Source organism: Strigops habroptila, chromosome 6, assembly GCF_004027225.2.
Source record: "Strigops habroptila isolate Jane chromosome 6, bStrHab1.2.pri, whole genome shotgun sequence".
Taxonomy (NCBI): Eukaryota; Metazoa; Chordata; class Aves; order Psittaciformes; family Psittacidae; genus Strigops; species Strigops habroptila.
In genome coordinates this window covers 64,483,180-64,499,891 of record NC_044282.2, presented here as the reverse complement: position 1 = coordinate 64,499,891, position 16,712 = coordinate 64,483,180, and the positions used below count along the sequence as shown (strand labels likewise).

Sequence of the window (16,712 nt, the reverse complement as noted above, 5' to 3'; positions counted from 1 at the left end):
AGGGCGTAGCTCGCCCGCTCTCATTGGCTTCCTCTTTCCCTTCCGAGGCGGCCTCGCCCCACCCACTCGCCCTTCGCCTCGGCTTGCGCTGCTCCGCCTTCAATATGCGCGTGCGCATGCGCAGTGGCCGCCTCTGCGGTGTGGCGCTTACGAGCGGCGGCGATGGAGGACGGGCCGAGCCTGCGATCGCGTATTCGTGAGGGGGACTGCGCGGTCCTGAAGCGGGATGATGTCTTCAAAGCGGTACCCGTGTTACGGCGGAGGTGAGGGGTTTTCCGTGCAGCTTGGCGTGTCCCCCTCGGCCGAGGTTTGTGTGTTCCCTTCCCCCACCCACCCGTGAGGCGGCTTCAGTGGTCGCTGTGCGGCCCCGCTTGAGGGAAGGGGGGTCTCTCCGTTGTGACCCACAGGTCCCTGCTGTGCAGTCAGGAATAACGGGCTCGCTAGGCTGAGGTGACAGATTTCAGTGCTGCCTCAGTTCCTGTGAGGAAAAACAACCCGGAAGATCACCTGGCTGCGTTTGTTGTAAAGAAAATGGAGGTTATTTAATATAGTTTCGTGTTTTCATTGTCAAACGGGTGTTGATTGAAGAGGAGAAAAGGTGCAGCAGCCTGAAAAGCATGTCTTTATCATACTTCTCTTTCTGTGGCATGTGATTTCTGCAAGATGCAGCACTGCCTTGTTGATAGGGATCGGCTTCAGTGTTCTCGTCGGTGTTAGAATGTAGGAAGATGCTAGGTGTCAGTTCTGTGTAGTTACTGCCTTGGAGAGAATGCTATGAAAGGTTTCCTGTTTCTTTTTCCTAGGCCAAGTGGCATAGCAAGAAGCACCTGCACCCCAGCAGGAAATACTGTAATCAGTGGACACAGCCTGGGCTCTACCTATTGCAGCAGACAATTTTATAGACCAATGTGTAGAAGTCAGTGTTGGGTAATGTGGCCAGACATCTGATTCAGTAGCATGGAGCTTTAAAGGTACTATGCTTGAATGAGACTGGTTTAAAAATGGCATAGCTCAGACCTAGGGATTTGGGAATACTGGTTACTGACAGGCTTAATGTTCACCAGTAGAATCTGGCACCAGAATCAAGTAGTTAACTCTGTTAGCCTGCAGAGCACTGCCAAGATCTGCTTGTTGGGTCCCTCTTCACTTTTTGTTTAAAACTCTTATCGTAAAAGAAATAATAAAAAAGTCAGTGTAAATATTGCCATAGGAAATTAAATAACTTTTGCATTGATTTTTCCTTTTCTATAATCTGATGAGGGTAGGGACAGTCCAATAACACGTGACAATAGCTGTGGTTGGATGTTATGTTTTGAATGGTCGTCAAAATACAATTTGAATACATGCATGCAGTTTTTTATCTGTCTTAATTCTTTCCAGTAATTTCAAGTTTTATGAACTTTTATTAGTATTTTAAGATCTGGGTTGGCAGGGGTTAATAGACTCTGTGAGCAAGTATGTTAATTTTGTATGAAGAGAACCTGGTAATGTCTGACAGAACTTTGTTCTTATGCTTTATTTAAATTGTGGATTGTACTTGGGGCTATAAGTAATGTCATATGCAAAGAATATGCATGAATTGCATTCTTCAGCCAGTAGAAAACTGGAAATAACAAAGAACTCAACCTTTTTGCTTAGCTTCAGAATTAGTGATGAGTCTAATCAGCAGAGTAAGAGCTCTTAATGATAAGTTTTGATTCAAATGTGAGTGTGGCATATACACTGGTACCTGTTCCATTTGACAGGATTGGTATTTCCCTGGTTAGTAAGGAAACCTTTGTAGGTCGGCCTGAAAGATAAAGGTTTCGTGGATGTAGTTTTGTGTGAAGGAGGAAGAATGCAAACCTCCCATAGTGCAGTCAAAATGACAGTGATAATTTTTGTATTAAATGTTTCTAGTATTGCAAGACACTGTCTGCTCTCTTCTTCATAGTCTTTTGTCAGATGTTATTTCAAAGGAGCTCTGCAAAGTACAGGTTTATGCTCATCAAGGGGAATGGCTTTAAACTGAAAGAGGGTAGATTTAGGTTAGATATTAGGAGGAAATTCTTTACTATGAGGGTGGTGAGACACTAGCACAGGTTGCCCAGAGAAGTTACGGCTGCCCCATCAAGGCCAGGTTGGACCGGGCTTGGAGCAACCTGATCTAGTGGAAGGTGTCCCTGCCTGTGGCACGAGGTTCCACTGGATGATCTTTAAGGTCCCTTCCAACCCAAACCATTCTATGATCGTTTTGCACTATTCTGTATGACCCAGCTTAGATGTATTTCATTCCTTGCCTTGTTCTGATGTTGTCTGTCACAAATGTTACTCTATAATTCAAGTGCCTTGTTTTAGCTGCCATTATAGAATTCTTTTGAACTGGAAAAAAAAAAAAATTCTTCTTACTGTATGCTCAATTGAAGTTCTTTGTTTTTTTCCAAACCAGTTTCAGTTAAATGTGGGTTTGTGGTTAATTTCACTTCTTATGTTTGTCTTGGTTTTCTTCAAGGATATAGATAAAAATGGCATATGTGAAGCTATAGTTTAGTTTCAACTGTTGTGGGTTTCAGACATAGTAAAAATAATGCTTTTAATATCATCAACTTTTGTATTATTTCAGAAAAATAATTTTTGAGAAGCAGTGGTTCTACTTGGATAATGCCATCGGACATGTTTATGGAACTACTTTCGAAGTAACCAGTGGTGGAAACCTCCAGCCAAAGCAAGAGGTGGAAGAGACTAACACAGGTATTGCAGAGGATCGGTTGGCATTTGGAAAAACTAATTCAAATTAATTTGTTTCTTTGATAATACCAAAGATGGTGGAAAAACTTCCTATTAATCATTGGTTAACTTAATGTTACTTATATTCTTTCTGTCGTAAAAGTGCATGGTTTTGTCTTGATCTGCTGTTCCACTAGTCCTATAACAAATAAGCTTTTTAATATGGGAGAAAATTCGGACCTTTCTTTTGGGGGAATATATATACACTAAAGTGTATTCTACATATTACATTTCATTGATTGCTTAGGCAATATTTTGCAAGGCCCTGAAGCATGTGGGTTTAATCTTGAGAAGTCTGCTTTCTGTGAAACTAAAATCATGTTTCTCCAACTTAAAGATATTTAGAGGGAGATTTTACAAGTCTATATCCTTTTCCTTTAGAAACAAAAGAAGCAGGTACAGATAATCGTAACATAGTTGACGATGGAAAGTCTCAAAAACTGACTCATGATGACATAAAGGCTTTGAAGGACAAGGGTATTAAAGGACAGGTAAAAATAAGGTTTTGGTGTCATTTCTGTGCTACCTTGATGGTTATATTTTAGCTTATGAAATAGGCTATTCTTTTTATTGGTGCATAGACTTCAGTGCTTTTTCTTTGTTCTTCTGCTCAAGTCATGGGTTTCCTAAAAATCTGGTTTTTACAAAAATGCAAAGGCTATTTTCAGAGAAAACTTCATGTAAGGTTGGCAGTTCTGTCCACAGAGAGTAAAGTATGAATTTTTATGGCATCAGAAGTCATAACAGACAAAAAGAAATATTAAAACCTTTAAAGAAAGACAGCTCACATAATCACCTTTCAGTCTTGTTTGTTCATAAGATTAAAAACAGTATTTCTATATTACACACCTATTAATCATGCAATAATTAATCAAAGGTGTAGGAATGGATTATAGATGAACACCAAAGTGTTAACAAAGAACACTCTGTAACAAATACACTATCAGTGTGCCTCTAGGGAGTACCTACCAAACACGTGATGCCTGTGTTTTATCTGCATCTCAAAAGCTAAGAATATTCTCAAGAGATCTGTTCTGTTAGAAGAGGGTTTGGTTTTTACCCTGCACTTAATCAAAAAGAAGTGAGGCCATATTAAATGTTAATAAACCACAGCAGCCAGTTCTGTTGTGCACATATTATCAGGCAAAATTCTCTGTTGTCTTTGGTTTACCCTTTCAAATAAAAATAAGAAATTGCTCATGCTTACATCAAGTTCATCTCCTCTTTACATCTTGCTGTTTGCTGCTGCTCCTCAGAGCACCTGTTCTGCTTTTGCTTGCTTAATAATGGATGGCTCCAGGGAGTTTAAATTGGTATTTCTTCTATTTCCATGGTTGTGCTGCTAGTTGTGTTAGCTCCTTGAGAAGAATGTACTAATCAGTCTGATAGCTTTGAATGTTTTCCATTCATTCTCATTATCTGTGGCAGAAGATCACTCTGGCCTTTCTGTATGTCCTCAGCATGCCTGTGCCATATATCTACCATACTTTTATTTAGGTTATTAAAATATCCTACTTTGTTAGCTCTGGTTTCTGAACTATAGCTGAATATTCATTTTAGACTGTGTTATATGTTGGATGCCAGACAGGGACTCTTCATCTCAGGGGCTGTAGTGATAGTTCAAGTGGTGATGGGTTTAAACTTAAACAGGGGAAGTTCAGGTTAGATATAAGGAAGAAATTCCTTACTGTGAGGTACTGGAACAGGTTGTCCAAAGAAGCAGTAAATGCTCCATCCCTGGCAGTGTTTAAGGCCGGGCTGCACAGAGCCTTGGGTGATGTGGTAGAGTATGAGGCGTCCCTGCCCATGACAAGGGGGTTGGAACTAGATGATCTTAAGGTCCTTTCCAACCCAAACCATTCTATGATTCTATGATATGAACAGCAATAGATATTATTCTTCCATAAATGACTGAAAAATCTGAACTCATGTTTGTGAATGGCATGTCTTTCTGATGCAGGCTCATTTTAGAGATGATGATTGTTATTTGAAATAAAGCAACCTCAGTGTTAATGGGGCCCATTACTTCCCAAATCCTTCCCAGGTCCTGAGGGATAGGTATTAGGATGAAGACATGAAGTGGCATGTACTCCCAGGGCATTGTGTAGTGCTGCAGCTTCCTTTTGGCTTTTGCTTACTCTAGAGAAATATTCCTCAGTTTCCTCACTGTAAATTTTACTTTAACAAAAAACCCCAGCAGAACAACACGAGTATTGCATTTAACTGTTTCTGAGAATAAGGCAAAAAAGGAAAGATAAGTTGTCTCATGCCATTAATAATACATTTTAAGTGTTTGAAGGACTTCTAAGAACTAGTGGCTTGAAAAGCAGCAATAGCAAGTGAGAAGTACTTGCACGACTGCATTTTGGAGCAAGTTCTTAAAGTGCAATAGGAGATGCGGTGTCCACATTGAAAAGAATCCTTTTGTCATTCTTCCCCCTGCCAATTCCTGTGAGGCCAGGTTATGCTATTGTTCTTGTTTAATAGAAACTTATAGTTTTAGCAGTTAAACTACTTTGATCACAACAACCAAAACAGCACTCTGCAGCATTTGTTCTTATATTGCAGACAGGGAGACAAACCCACTTTTTTTGTTCGAGGACTTAGTGATCCCTCCAGCTGGAACCCAAAAATATGAGGAAGAGTTGGATTGGCAAAGGGAGGAAATCAGAACAAGGAGACCAGGAAACAAAAACTGGAATTCTGGGAAAACCTGGGAGATAGACAAGGAAGAAGTCAGAGGAGTATTGTAGGAAATAGTGAATGCCGAGTTTGACATTGTGCAAGTTGTTGGTGCAGGAGTCCAGCACAATTTGTGATGCAGACAAAGTGGTATAAGGGAAATGTCTGCAAAGTAGTCAGACTGTAGGGGAAGGACTGGGACAACATGGAAAAAAAAGATACCCTCAAAGACAGAGATGCTGAAGTCTGGCAGAGAGACCCAAAGAGGGAGGTGGATTAAAGTAAATATTACATATGACATCAGGTTCCTTCTTTTCTTTTGTTGTTGTAAAGTATTTTGTCTGTATAGCTCCACACAGGACTTGGGATACTGTCGTGCAATCCAGTTACTATGGGGAACGTTAGACTAACAGAATGTATGTCAGTTGTTCCATAATAACTGACAATAAACATAACTGACTCATTCTAAATACAGGATAATAAAAACTAGCTAATCACTAAGAAAAGCAGGGTAGTCTCATTCACATTCAGCATGGGATAGGAATATTTAGCTACTGAGGCTTCGCAATAAGCGTTAAAGTAATGACTTGCTGATGCCAAAAGGAACAATCTGGTTTTAATTCATTTTGGTCCAATACAAGTCTGACCTCTCTCATGAGTTAGTTCTGGCACTTACCAGACTCCTTCCCCACAAAACGCCTCATTTCCAGGATAAGCATTTTCAATTTTACATTTTCATGCTGGCCTTATGTAGTTAGAGAACACCAAGAGGCAAAAGTAGACTATTAAATTACTGCACTTGTCATGTTGATTAATAGGAGTTTTAATTTGCTCTTAATGTCAGTAGAAGTCAATGGTATGCAGGCTCTACTGGAAGAAAGTATTTTCAGTGTTTGTTTAAAAACAATACTATATATAAAATGAGAAATAAATACCAGCTATAATAAAAAGAAATTGTCTTTTCCAAGGAAATAGTTCAACAGTTAATAGAGAACAGTACTACGTTCAGAGACAAAACAGAATTTGCTCAAGATAAATACATAAAGAAGAAGAAAAAAAAGTAAGTGAATTTCAAACTGTAGAAAATACTTGGTTCTCTAATTTGCAGAGCTTAGAATAAGACTTGCTGTGTGTTTCTTACAGATATGAGGCACTTATTACAATTGTGAAACCATCCACTCGCATTCTTTCAACAATGTATTATGCAAGGGAACCTGGAAAAATTAAGTAAGTTTTTATTTTATTTCTTTTTTTTCAGATTAGAAAGATATTTTAATATTATTTCAAAATACCTGTATTATTCTGGAGTATATAATATTCGCATATCTTTTTCCCTATTAATGGAAAGAAAATTAAAAATGTGATATAGAAAATGAATCAATATGCTACTGCAGCAAAGAGGAAGACTTTTATATCCAGAATAAGCTTTCACTATTTCCCTACCACCACCATCTTGCTAATTACCCATGGAAGCAACAAGCTCTTCGCATGTTCAGAGCTATTTCTTACCTGGTTTTGGTCAGTGGCATATCATCTCAGTAATCAAAATAACAAGCCACCTGCCAGAAGCAGGAATTTTTGTCTTTAATGTGTTAGGGATTCAAAATCTTCTGCAGTCAGAAGTCTTTGTAGAATTTAAAAACTTGTGGTTAATATTGGGGGTGGGGAGGTGACAACAACAGAGATCTAGCAGTGTTTGATTTGCACTTACCTAAATTAAACGGTGCACTGTTACAGACATTGTTTGAAATGGACTTATTGTTTTTAAAGTAGTAAGAGTAGGTCTAAGATGCTGAGACTTGAAACCCCCAAATTTATGTTATTTAAGACTTCCCAAACCTTTTTCCTTCTCTTTCTGCCATCTCCATCACTTGGCTTTATTTGTCTACTAAGATTAGTTGTCATTTCCTTGGCCATCACTGAGTCTCTTTAGTGCATGTGCTGTGGTCAGTAGAGTTTGGTTTTGGTCCTGGATTGCAGGTGGTGCATGCTGCTGTGGAACAGGTGAACATCGCAAAGGACACATCACTGGATTAGGAAATACATTCAAATACTGTTTGTTCTTTACAAAACTGACAGAGAAAACAAAGTTTAAAAAATATTTCGTCTCACTGGCACAGCATGAGATACCCACTTTAGTATGTGCACCCTACTTCACATCCTACTTTTGCTATTCCCTGCTAATTTCTTGTTGGCTCTGATTCTAGTCCTTCTTTATTACCAGATGGTTAATTATAAGTGCCCACATGGTGACTCTGAAGACCACTGATGCTGTTCCTGAAAATCTTCCTGTAATCCAACTTTTTTTGACAGGCTCCTGAGCTAATACACAGTATTTCTAACTCTTAAGAAAACTAATTTGATATTGCTAAACCCCCTCTGTCTTCCAGCCACCTGAGGTATGACACCCTGGCTCAGATGTTGACTCTAGGAAACGTCCGTGCTGGCAACAAGATGATTGTAATGGAAACATGTGCAGGCCTTGTGCTGGGTGCAGTGATGGAGAGAATGGGAGGTGAGGAACATGGTAGCTTTAGTAATGTACAGACTGAGGGCTTACTTGAAGCTTAAGAAATATGCATATACATGGTACTTTTAAAAGGCAGTACTGCAAAATGCTTTCTCAGTTTTTAAAATTTCTTTCAGTGTCTCCACTATTCAAAGAGATACTTGGCTTTCCAGGTCCAGGTCGTTGTATTTTGCATATTTCAGTTGGATTTATTTTTCACTATTTAAATAGGAAATTTAAAGTTGATATCACTGTATGTAGATCTATTTTAGTTTCTGTCTTAGCATAATGACATTGTGTATAGAAAAGGCTGTAAGGAGCTTGTATGCTGATTGTTCCTGGGCGCCTGGGAAGTCCAGGAAAGTCAAGGCAGAAGCAGGAATAGTAATGCTGGAATTCAGACAGCCCATAGCACTGGAAATGTCATCATTCCTCTTGTTCACTGGACCAGAGATGTAACGTGTACAAAATGTGTATTTTAAAAACTAAGTCAAACTTATCCTAGAATATGCCCAAGAAAATGTCATATACTACTTTTATTTCTCAAACTCAGTTAATTAGTTTCATCACAAATCAGTCAGAGACACTAGAGAGAGGTGACAATTATATTCCAGAAGCCTAGAAAGGTAGGAAGTGTGATCTAATGTTGCGCACCCAGATGTGCTGTCTGTTGGCTGAGAAGCTCACTGGCAGCTGTACGTAACTTGGTTTTTGTTTCAGCAATTTTTGGCCATAGGGATACTTTCTGAAGGACATTAAATAAGATGCCGTTTCAATCTAATTATTGAAAAGTTCTTTTTAGTATGTTTAAACATCTGACATCTCTTCCTTTAGCATCTGCATGTTGAAGAAATTCTTTGCTTGTTAATACTGTTTAAACTAGCCTTTATTTCTTTTCTCAAAACCACTCCGTAGTTACAAGTAACAAATACTATAGCACATGTCTTTTAATTCTTAATTAAATTAGTTTTTCTAACAATTCGTCACTAGTTACATGTTCTGTGCTTATCCTAAATACATTTAGTACATGCAGAATCTTTGAGTTACCTTGTCCTTTTGAGTTTTAGTAACTGTTGTTCTTCCAATAAAGGTCTTCTACCTTGAGGCATGCTTCAGCATGTTAAACCTGATGAAGGTTAGATTAAAAACAGGCAGTTTACTTCAGTATTTCTAAATGAACACTTCATTTTAGCATTTTAGAAATTTTAAGCAATTTAAGAAACTCTGGCTTTCCAATGTGTTTTTGATTCTCTTGCTCTCGTAGGCTATGGATCCATTATTCAGATGTATCCAGGAGGGGGACCTGTTAGAGCTGCTACCAGTTGTTTTGGATTTCCAAAAGGCTTTTTTGATAACCTTCATGAATTTCCTCTCAGCAAAGTGGATAGTCTGCTCTCTGGGACATTTTCTACAGAGACTCTGCCTTCGGAACCTGAAGATAATGCACTAGCGGATGAAGAAAGCAATGGATTGACTGATGAGAAGCAGACTTCCCTACAGGGAACAGAAGAGGAATCTACTACTGAAGCAGCTATGGAGATCAACCAAACAGAAGAGCAAGAAACAATGGACATTAATGCTGAAGATGTAGAACTTAAAGAGAGCAAAGAAAAGGAAAATAAAGAAAATGTAAGAATATTTATAGTATTTCAAGTTTTACAATGTCATCTGAATCAGACATGCTGAAATACAGCCTTATGAGGTGTTAAAATGGAACTCTGGAAGTTGTCTTTTGTGTTACCTTAAGCCATCTAAGATGCAGAAAAGGAAAATTCAGTCCATGCAATAATAATTCAATATATAGTTACCGGTGAAAGTGCAAACTATTTGTTTTGTTGTTCAAAGGTTCGGGAAAAGCAAAGAAAACAGTGGGAGAGAAGGAAAAAGCTGTTAGAAACTGCTGCTTTGTTGAGAGAGAAGAATGCTGATGGGTGAGTTTGTTGTCAGAAACATCTGAAAACACACTTACAGGAAATGATTTCCCTTGAAATAAATCAAAGCTTTGCTTTAAAAATACCCCATTTCTTTTCTTTATATTTACAAGCAAGCAGTCAACCCAGGTGTGTCTGGGGTCTGGTTTGGTTCTTACCTGGTTGAGATTTCTGTTATTTAAATGGTTTGACGTTTCATGATCTAAAAGTTGTGGTTTCCTGACTAGCTATGAGTAAACACTTACAAAAGAAATAAATCTATCCCATCCAAAGAGAAACAGAATCCAGATAGAATTTAATACCAAAAGATTGCCAATTAAAAATAATCCCAGGATTCTGATTGGCAAAGTAGAACCTGAGGGTTTAAGTTTATTAAATTGAAACTAAGTTTGTTGGTTTGGGGTTGGTTGGTTTGTTTTTAGAAATTCATTTCTTTCTTACACAGGAGAAAACTTCATTTTACTGCATTAGACAGGATTGGTTGCTCCCAAGGAACAATTTAAAATAAAGATTTAGTATCAGAAGTTTAAAACAAATAAATAGAAATAAATGTGGGAACATATAAAATATTTATAAATATATTCCCATAGTAGTGTAAGAGCGTTTGGTGGTTGAGACTTGTGACTTCTTCATGATGTTCATAGCAAATGCTGAAGTGATTTGAGTTAATCAAATAAAGTTGATTTAATTAATAACATTCATATTCATTTTTCTCTCTTCCTAATATTGGCTCATGGGGAATAAAGCAGTTTTACTTGGATAAATTTTAATACACATTTATTGGTTATCTTTAAATGCTTAACTTTGTATTATTATGAAATATTTTAACTTGTGCTCATTCATATCTAGCATATTTAAGTGGTAGAATTACTATGAAGATGCAGAGACAGGGCATTCTGTGTTCCCTGAAGCAATGAAATGGTACAGGAGGTTTGTAAAAAGTACTGCACATCTGTTTGGCAGCAGCAGCACCACCAGCCATTGAAGTGGATGCCCATTGTCCTGGTTTAAACCACTACACCAGTGAGCTGCCTAAATAGCAGTAGGGTTTTGGGCTGGTTTTACCACTGTCTCCTGCAGCCATCACTATAATGAATGTCTGTGTATGGTCTGGCAAAGTGAAAACTAATATTTGATTTGATACTTCCTGTAGCGTAAAATAGTATTTTCAGTTGTTGATTGTTTGAATTTAAGGAAGTCTATTTAGTATTTGTCTCTTGTTCACTTGTTTTCAAATCACTTGTATACTTCTGTCCTTTATAATGCATGAAAGCTGTAATAAATTACCTACCTGAAGGGACAAGTGATTTCTTGCTTTAGGAAGTCTTCAGCATGATGGGGGGAAGAGAAGTTTATGGTTGCCTGAAGGCACTGTTGCAGATGGCTCGGTCAGGATCACCTTTCTTTAGTCATCTGCCTTTTATAGCTCACCATTTGTTTAGATCAAGAACCACAGGGAACATAGACTGCTAAGCCAGGAAAAATTGGCCTGGAATAAAGAAATGCTTCAAACTAACGACCTGGTGCATGAGTAGAAGCAGGCAGGGAAGTTAGAAGTGGTAGTTATAGGTAAAAAAAGCTGGTTAACACTGGAGGTGGGGAGAAAGATTAGGATTTACTGTCAAAGTAAAGAATAACTGGTCATTAGGTGAATATAGGCACCAGCTTTAGGAGAATTACTTCTTGAGGTCCTGGATTTAACAATATTTACTACTTAACATAGAAGATAAAAATTTTATTTAAATTGTATCTTCTGTGCTGTTACGTGGTAAAATGTTGCTTGTACTACATTGATTTGTTCAGTTCCATTTTTATGAGAGTTGAAGTCTGTGATAGGTCTTTGAGAGGGAGGAAAGAAAGACATTCATTAGGGATAATTGGTTTTCTTTTAAAGAAGACTTTTTTAAGATAGACTATTTTTCCGATACTACAAAAGTGGAAATTTGTTCATAGACACTCAATGTGTTCAGAATTAGACCAGATAACCCCTCCCTCCCCTTCCGTGCCCTTCCTCTCTCCTCCTCCCCTCTCACCCATTACATTCATTTTATGACTGGCCAGACCACCTGCTGACAACAATATGTGCTGCCATATGAGGGAACAGAATCTGATTTTTCACAGTCTCTCTCATCTCTCACCTTCCTGTTGTCTGGCAGAGCTGCTGGCAGCATCAGTGCAGCATTCCAAGCCTCCTGAGGCTCTGTTTGGAGTATTTCTCTTTATGGTCTGCTTGGTTAATTACTGAGCACAAATGTTTTGAAGTTTGGATTTGAAGTAAATGGCTCACGAGGCCATGATGGGCAGAAAACCAAAATGGAAACCACTGAAAGAGTTGTCTCACCTCTTTATTGTGTTCAGAAAATTGAATATCTGTTTCTACCTCCCTTTTGGTATGAAGTTTAACAGTGTCTCCAGTGCTTCATGCTCTCCTGGAGAATGAATGTAAATTGATGGGTCATCTCATAGGGTATCTGTATACTGGAGGAGTAGTTCCATTAGCCAAATCTTTCTGCATCAGAACAACTTATTAACTGATTTACTCAACCAAATCTAGCTTAGCAGTGATTTTCTCGATTAAATCTCTACATTAGTCTGTAGAGTGAGAAGAATAAAATAGGAAACCTTTAAGTTGGCAAGGACATAATTTCTTTTTAAAAGATTTTTAGTCATGCTCATTAAGGGATTGTTTTATATGATGATTTTTATATAAAACTCTATTTAATGAAGATGATCCAGCCTACAAAGAATCACAACTGAGGTTCCATTCTAAGCGACAATTATCAGTCACAAAATGTAAATTCTATTATTTGGAGGGTGGGCTTAGAGTAGAGAAAGCAGCATGCAAATTCTTAGGTCATAAGAATTAGTGTGGAGCTCAGCACAGCTGAACTGAGTGCTCCTGCGGTGTCTTTAATATCCTGCACTTTAGGGAGCAAGTGTTTTATCCTCTTAATTATGCAAGGAGGAAATCATGATTTGTTCTTGTATTCGGGGAGTTGTTGGAGCCATGAAAATATGCTGATGAGCAACATTTAAGCTATAATTGATTGCTGTACTAAGTAGGAGAAAATGTCACTTGATGAATAGGTTTCAGAAGCAGAAAACTAATGTGCATGAAATTTCTTTTGCAGTTTAATTGTAGCCAGCAAGTTCCATCCCACTCCTTTACTGCTTGCTTTATTGGAATTTGTTGCTCCTTCAAGGCCTTTTGTTGTCTACTGCCAGTATAAAGAGGTAAACCGTGTTTGTTACTTTAGCTGTTACAGCTCAAGTTTGGGACTGTTCTGCTCTATAACCTACTATTTGTTTTTTCTTTAAGCCATTATTAGAATGTTATACAAAGCTGAGGGAAAGAGGCGGCGTTATTAACCTAAAGCTGTCTGAAACCTGGCTACGGAACTACCAGGTAAGGATTACAGTGAGCGGCTGTAAGAGAGGGTAAAATGCCTCCACAGGGAAAAATGTCAGTTCCTCTAACTTGTTTTGCTTGAATGAGATGTTTTTACATGTGGAGTAGCACCCTCTCAACTATGAAGAAGCAGAAGCATGTCTGGTTTCTGAGCAGCTCACCTCCTCTGAAGAGGTTCTTGTATCTTCCTGACTTTCTCCTTGCCTATAGGCTTCTGGAGTCCATAAGGAATTACCGTTTGGGGGATGACTTAATTCAAGGGTAGCCACAATTACTGAGTATTGATCAGGCATCCAGATTGGGAACAACGAGGAGATTCGTAGATGAAAATGTTCACACAAGTTAAGCTTGGCGAGGGTAACTGTGTCCAGGTGCAGGTAGGAACACCACTGGACAGTGTCCTGGACACAGGTAAATCAGCAGTGACTGATGGCAGTCACAGCAAGGAGGAAGCATAACTGAAGAGAAAGCATTTAGAGAAAAGGACAGTGTAGGTGAAAGCGATGGTTCATTGCCAGGCCTTACCTTAAGACTAGCTACGTAAAGATGATGGTGACGGAACTGGAAATTCCTGTATTACTCCATGCTGTTAGACCAGCTGTGGCTTTTTGCAGAGTAGACCAGTTCTGAACATGTTACTGGGACTTTCACGGATCCCAAACCTTGGCTTTACAATTTTGCTGGAAAGGCAGTAAATAGTAATCAGCAAAGCCCATATTCTCACGTATTTCTGTGGTTCCTGGTATGCAAATACTTGGCCCTTCAAAGACAAATACACTTTCCAAAGGGCTGTTTGTTGTGATGGCTGGAAGAAAAATGACATCTTGCACTGTAAGTTTAAAATACACAATTTGATGTGCACCTACAGAGTGAGTTTTTACAGATCCTTGTTTTCTTGTTTGTTTTGGGTTTTGTGTTTTTAAAGGTCTTACCAGATCGAAGCCATCCAAAACTGACAATGAGTGGAGGTGGAGGGTACCTTCTGTCTGGTATAACTGTTGTCTTGGATAAGGGCAAATCTGATTCCACTAATTTAGAAGCACTGAAGATGGAAGAGCCATCATCTAAAAGATGCAAAGTTCAAGACCTTCATTGTTAACATTTGAAGAATTGATTTGTTTTTTAGATCTCAGGAGTCTTACTGTTAGTAAAATAACAAGTATACTTTCTGTGCTCTTGGCAGCACAGGAATTGTACCTGCCACACATCTGTCAGCAAAAAGCTACAGAACTGCCTGGTAGGGAGGACTGACTCGCTTTTTACCAGTGTATGTGACCAGAATGAGAAGAAAAACCCCCAGAAGCAAACATCACAGTGACTTCAAAACAGTGACTTCAAAAAGAAGAGATCAAGAGAAGCTCAAGCATCACTGAAGGCATTCTGTTTGTCTGGTGCCAAAAGTGGACATGAAGAAGCAGTTTTTAAAAGGTTGAATTCTGAATCAACACATGGGCCTTTGCTTTCCATTTTCCCACCACAGCATCAGGATGACACATTGTAGGTAGTGGTCTGCTCCTCTTGGGAGACAGAACCCGCCTGTGTTCAGCAATTCAAGGAAGTGGAATCAACAGCAAAAATTAGTTTTCTTTCCAAAGGAACAGTCAAAAGAGAACACTAATGCCAGAACTTTATGGCATGACCCCGTTTTCCTGAAGTAAGTACAGAAGAGCAAGTGCATGTTCATAAATTAAAATATCAGATTTTAAACAGAATGTCTCTGTTAGCATTGCCTGTTGTTTTCCTGGGAGTTGTGATATGCTTTTACACCACTATGTGTGTGTATATGTATTTATTCTCCTGGTTTATCTTTCACATGTAGCTTCTTTTTAATTATTTTTTTTAACTTTGCATTTGTCATTTCAATTAAACCACCGGATGCTTTTCCTAAGGAGTTTTATTTTATTTTTCTTACTTTTTCCTCTTTTGGGAACTGACAGGTCTGGCAGAGGCTTTGGCAGAGGAGCACCCTTGCTGGCTGCACACCCTTGAACCTGCAGTGGGGAGCTTTAGGCTGTGGAGCCAGCAAGCCTGGGCCTTCTTGAACTTGCTCCTCAGGGGCAATCTGGAGCTCTGGGGTCAGGTAATCGGAGTTCATAAAGCTGTAAAATTCTGTGACGAGAGAGCAGCAGTGTTGAAATGCAAGTTGTGATTGTCTGAACCGCTTGGGAGCCTTTATTTTTTTTACAAGTAAGAAATCAGGGAAAATACCAAAATGAGAAGAAAGAGAGTGCATCCTGCAAGATCTTAATGTCTTAAGTTGAAAACAACGGATGTAATAAAAAGTGTCTTAAAGAGAAAAGACAACGCGGGGAGTGAGGAAGAGGGAGGTGGTACTTGCACACGTGTGTTTAATCTCCATCAAGCATAGCTCAGGAATCTACTAATCAGGATGAGTGCCTTGTGTGCAGCTGCCCATTAACCGTGTCTCCTGACGTGCTCATCCAAGCATGAATCCTGCCCAGAGAGGGTGACGGCGGAGGTCCGGGTGCTGCTGCTACCTCAGGGGAGCCTCAGCCTTCCTGCAGCAGCCGACAGGGTCCCAGCTCCATGGCACTGGAAGCTCAAGCCTCTGCTCTGGTAACACACTGGGAATGCCTGGCAGGGCCTGGCTTGGCCTGGCAAAGGGATCGCTGCATGTAAAGGGACTTGGCAGCTGTCTTTTCTCTCACAGAGCAAACACACAACTGCCTTCACTATGCAAACTGGCTGAAAATAGCAGGTTAGAAGAAATGAGCAGTTGCTGAACTTTCTAGTCCTGTGCTTTACTAAAACTACACATCAAATTTACCTCTAGCCAGGGGTGCACAAGCCAGAAGCAAGACAACACTTTTTCAGAAGCCAAAACCACCATCTGTGCTTCATTTGATTTCCTGGAACAAGGTTATGCACCTCAATACACCGATCCTTGTCTTAAATCGTACCACCTAGCTTCAATCCCAAAAGCATGCATTTTGCCTTTAAATAATGCAAATTAATGTAAACCATATTGAAGGGCTGTCAAAAAAACCCAACCCTCTCATGTTACCCATCAAAAAGTGTTGAGCAGGGAATGCAAATGTGTGGGTAAAAATGGAACAGGCAGCGCAGTCAAAACAGCTGCTCGGCTCTTGGTGCTGGTGGCGTCAGCCCCGCAGAGCAACGCAAGCGGAGCAGGGACAGACGACAGGTAAAAGGGCTGTCACAAAGCTCTTGGAACCACCGAATGATACTTGGTTTTCAAGTCTTTCCAGGGACGTGTTTAAGCAAAACACTGCTGATTCATGAGTGTGTATTTGCATAAACTGAGCTTTTGAAAGAAGTTACAGACTTGAACAATTCAGAAAGTTTTCAGTTCTTCAGCTAAACCTATTTGCTTCTAGGTGTTTACATACTCATGGACATGCTTTTGCTCATACCAGCTGGGGGAGGGAAAAAA

General features: G+C 39.3%; 1 protein-coding gene across 9 annotated transcripts; it reads left to right on the top strand.

The window, feature by feature from the left end:
* The first annotated feature begins 68 nt into the window (after positions 1 to 68).
* On the top strand, positions 69 to 15,474 carry TRMT6 (tRNA methyltransferase 6). 9 transcript variants are annotated; one of them, XM_032920032.1, is made up of 12 exons: positions 130 to 307; positions 804 to 971; positions 2,603 to 2,730; positions 3,148 to 3,257; positions 6,417 to 6,508; positions 6,592 to 6,675; positions 7,839 to 7,963; positions 9,222 to 9,586; positions 9,803 to 9,888; positions 13,020 to 13,122; positions 13,208 to 13,294; positions 14,223 to 15,009. In XM_032920032.1, exons 6-12 carry the CDS (start codon positions 6,644 to 6,646, stop codon positions 14,394 to 14,396), a joined length of 972 nt encoding a protein of 323 aa, XP_032775923.1. In that variant the 5' UTR covers positions 130 to 307; positions 804 to 971; positions 2,603 to 2,730; positions 3,148 to 3,257; positions 6,417 to 6,508; positions 6,592 to 6,643; the 3' UTR covers positions 14,397 to 15,009. The 9 variants fall into 9 exon arrangements, with proteins under 9 accessions (XP_030346640.1, XP_030346637.1, XP_030346635.1 ...); XM_030490778.2 differs by having other exon boundaries at positions 146 to 263; XM_030490777.1 differs by lacking the exon at positions 804 to 971 and having other exon boundaries at positions 102 to 307.
* Positions 15,475 to 16,712: the final 1,238 nt, after the last annotated feature.

What these genes read in the sequence shown, in the direction of transcription:
- TRMT6 (XM_030490775.1), top strand. Translation starts at nt 163, where the DNA reads ATGGAGGACGGGCCGAGCCTGCGATCGCGTATTCGTGAGGGGGACTGC. An exon ending in ACAAGGGTATTAAAGGACAG is followed by an intron (nt 3,258 to 6,416) that starts GTAAAAATAAGG and finishes GTCTTTTCCAAG; the next exon opens with GAAATAGTTCAACAGTTAAT. An exon ending in AGTGATGGAGAGAATGGGAG is followed by an intron (nt 7,964 to 9,221) that starts GTGAGGAACATG and finishes TTGCTCTCGTAG; the next exon opens with GCTATGGATCCATTATTCAG.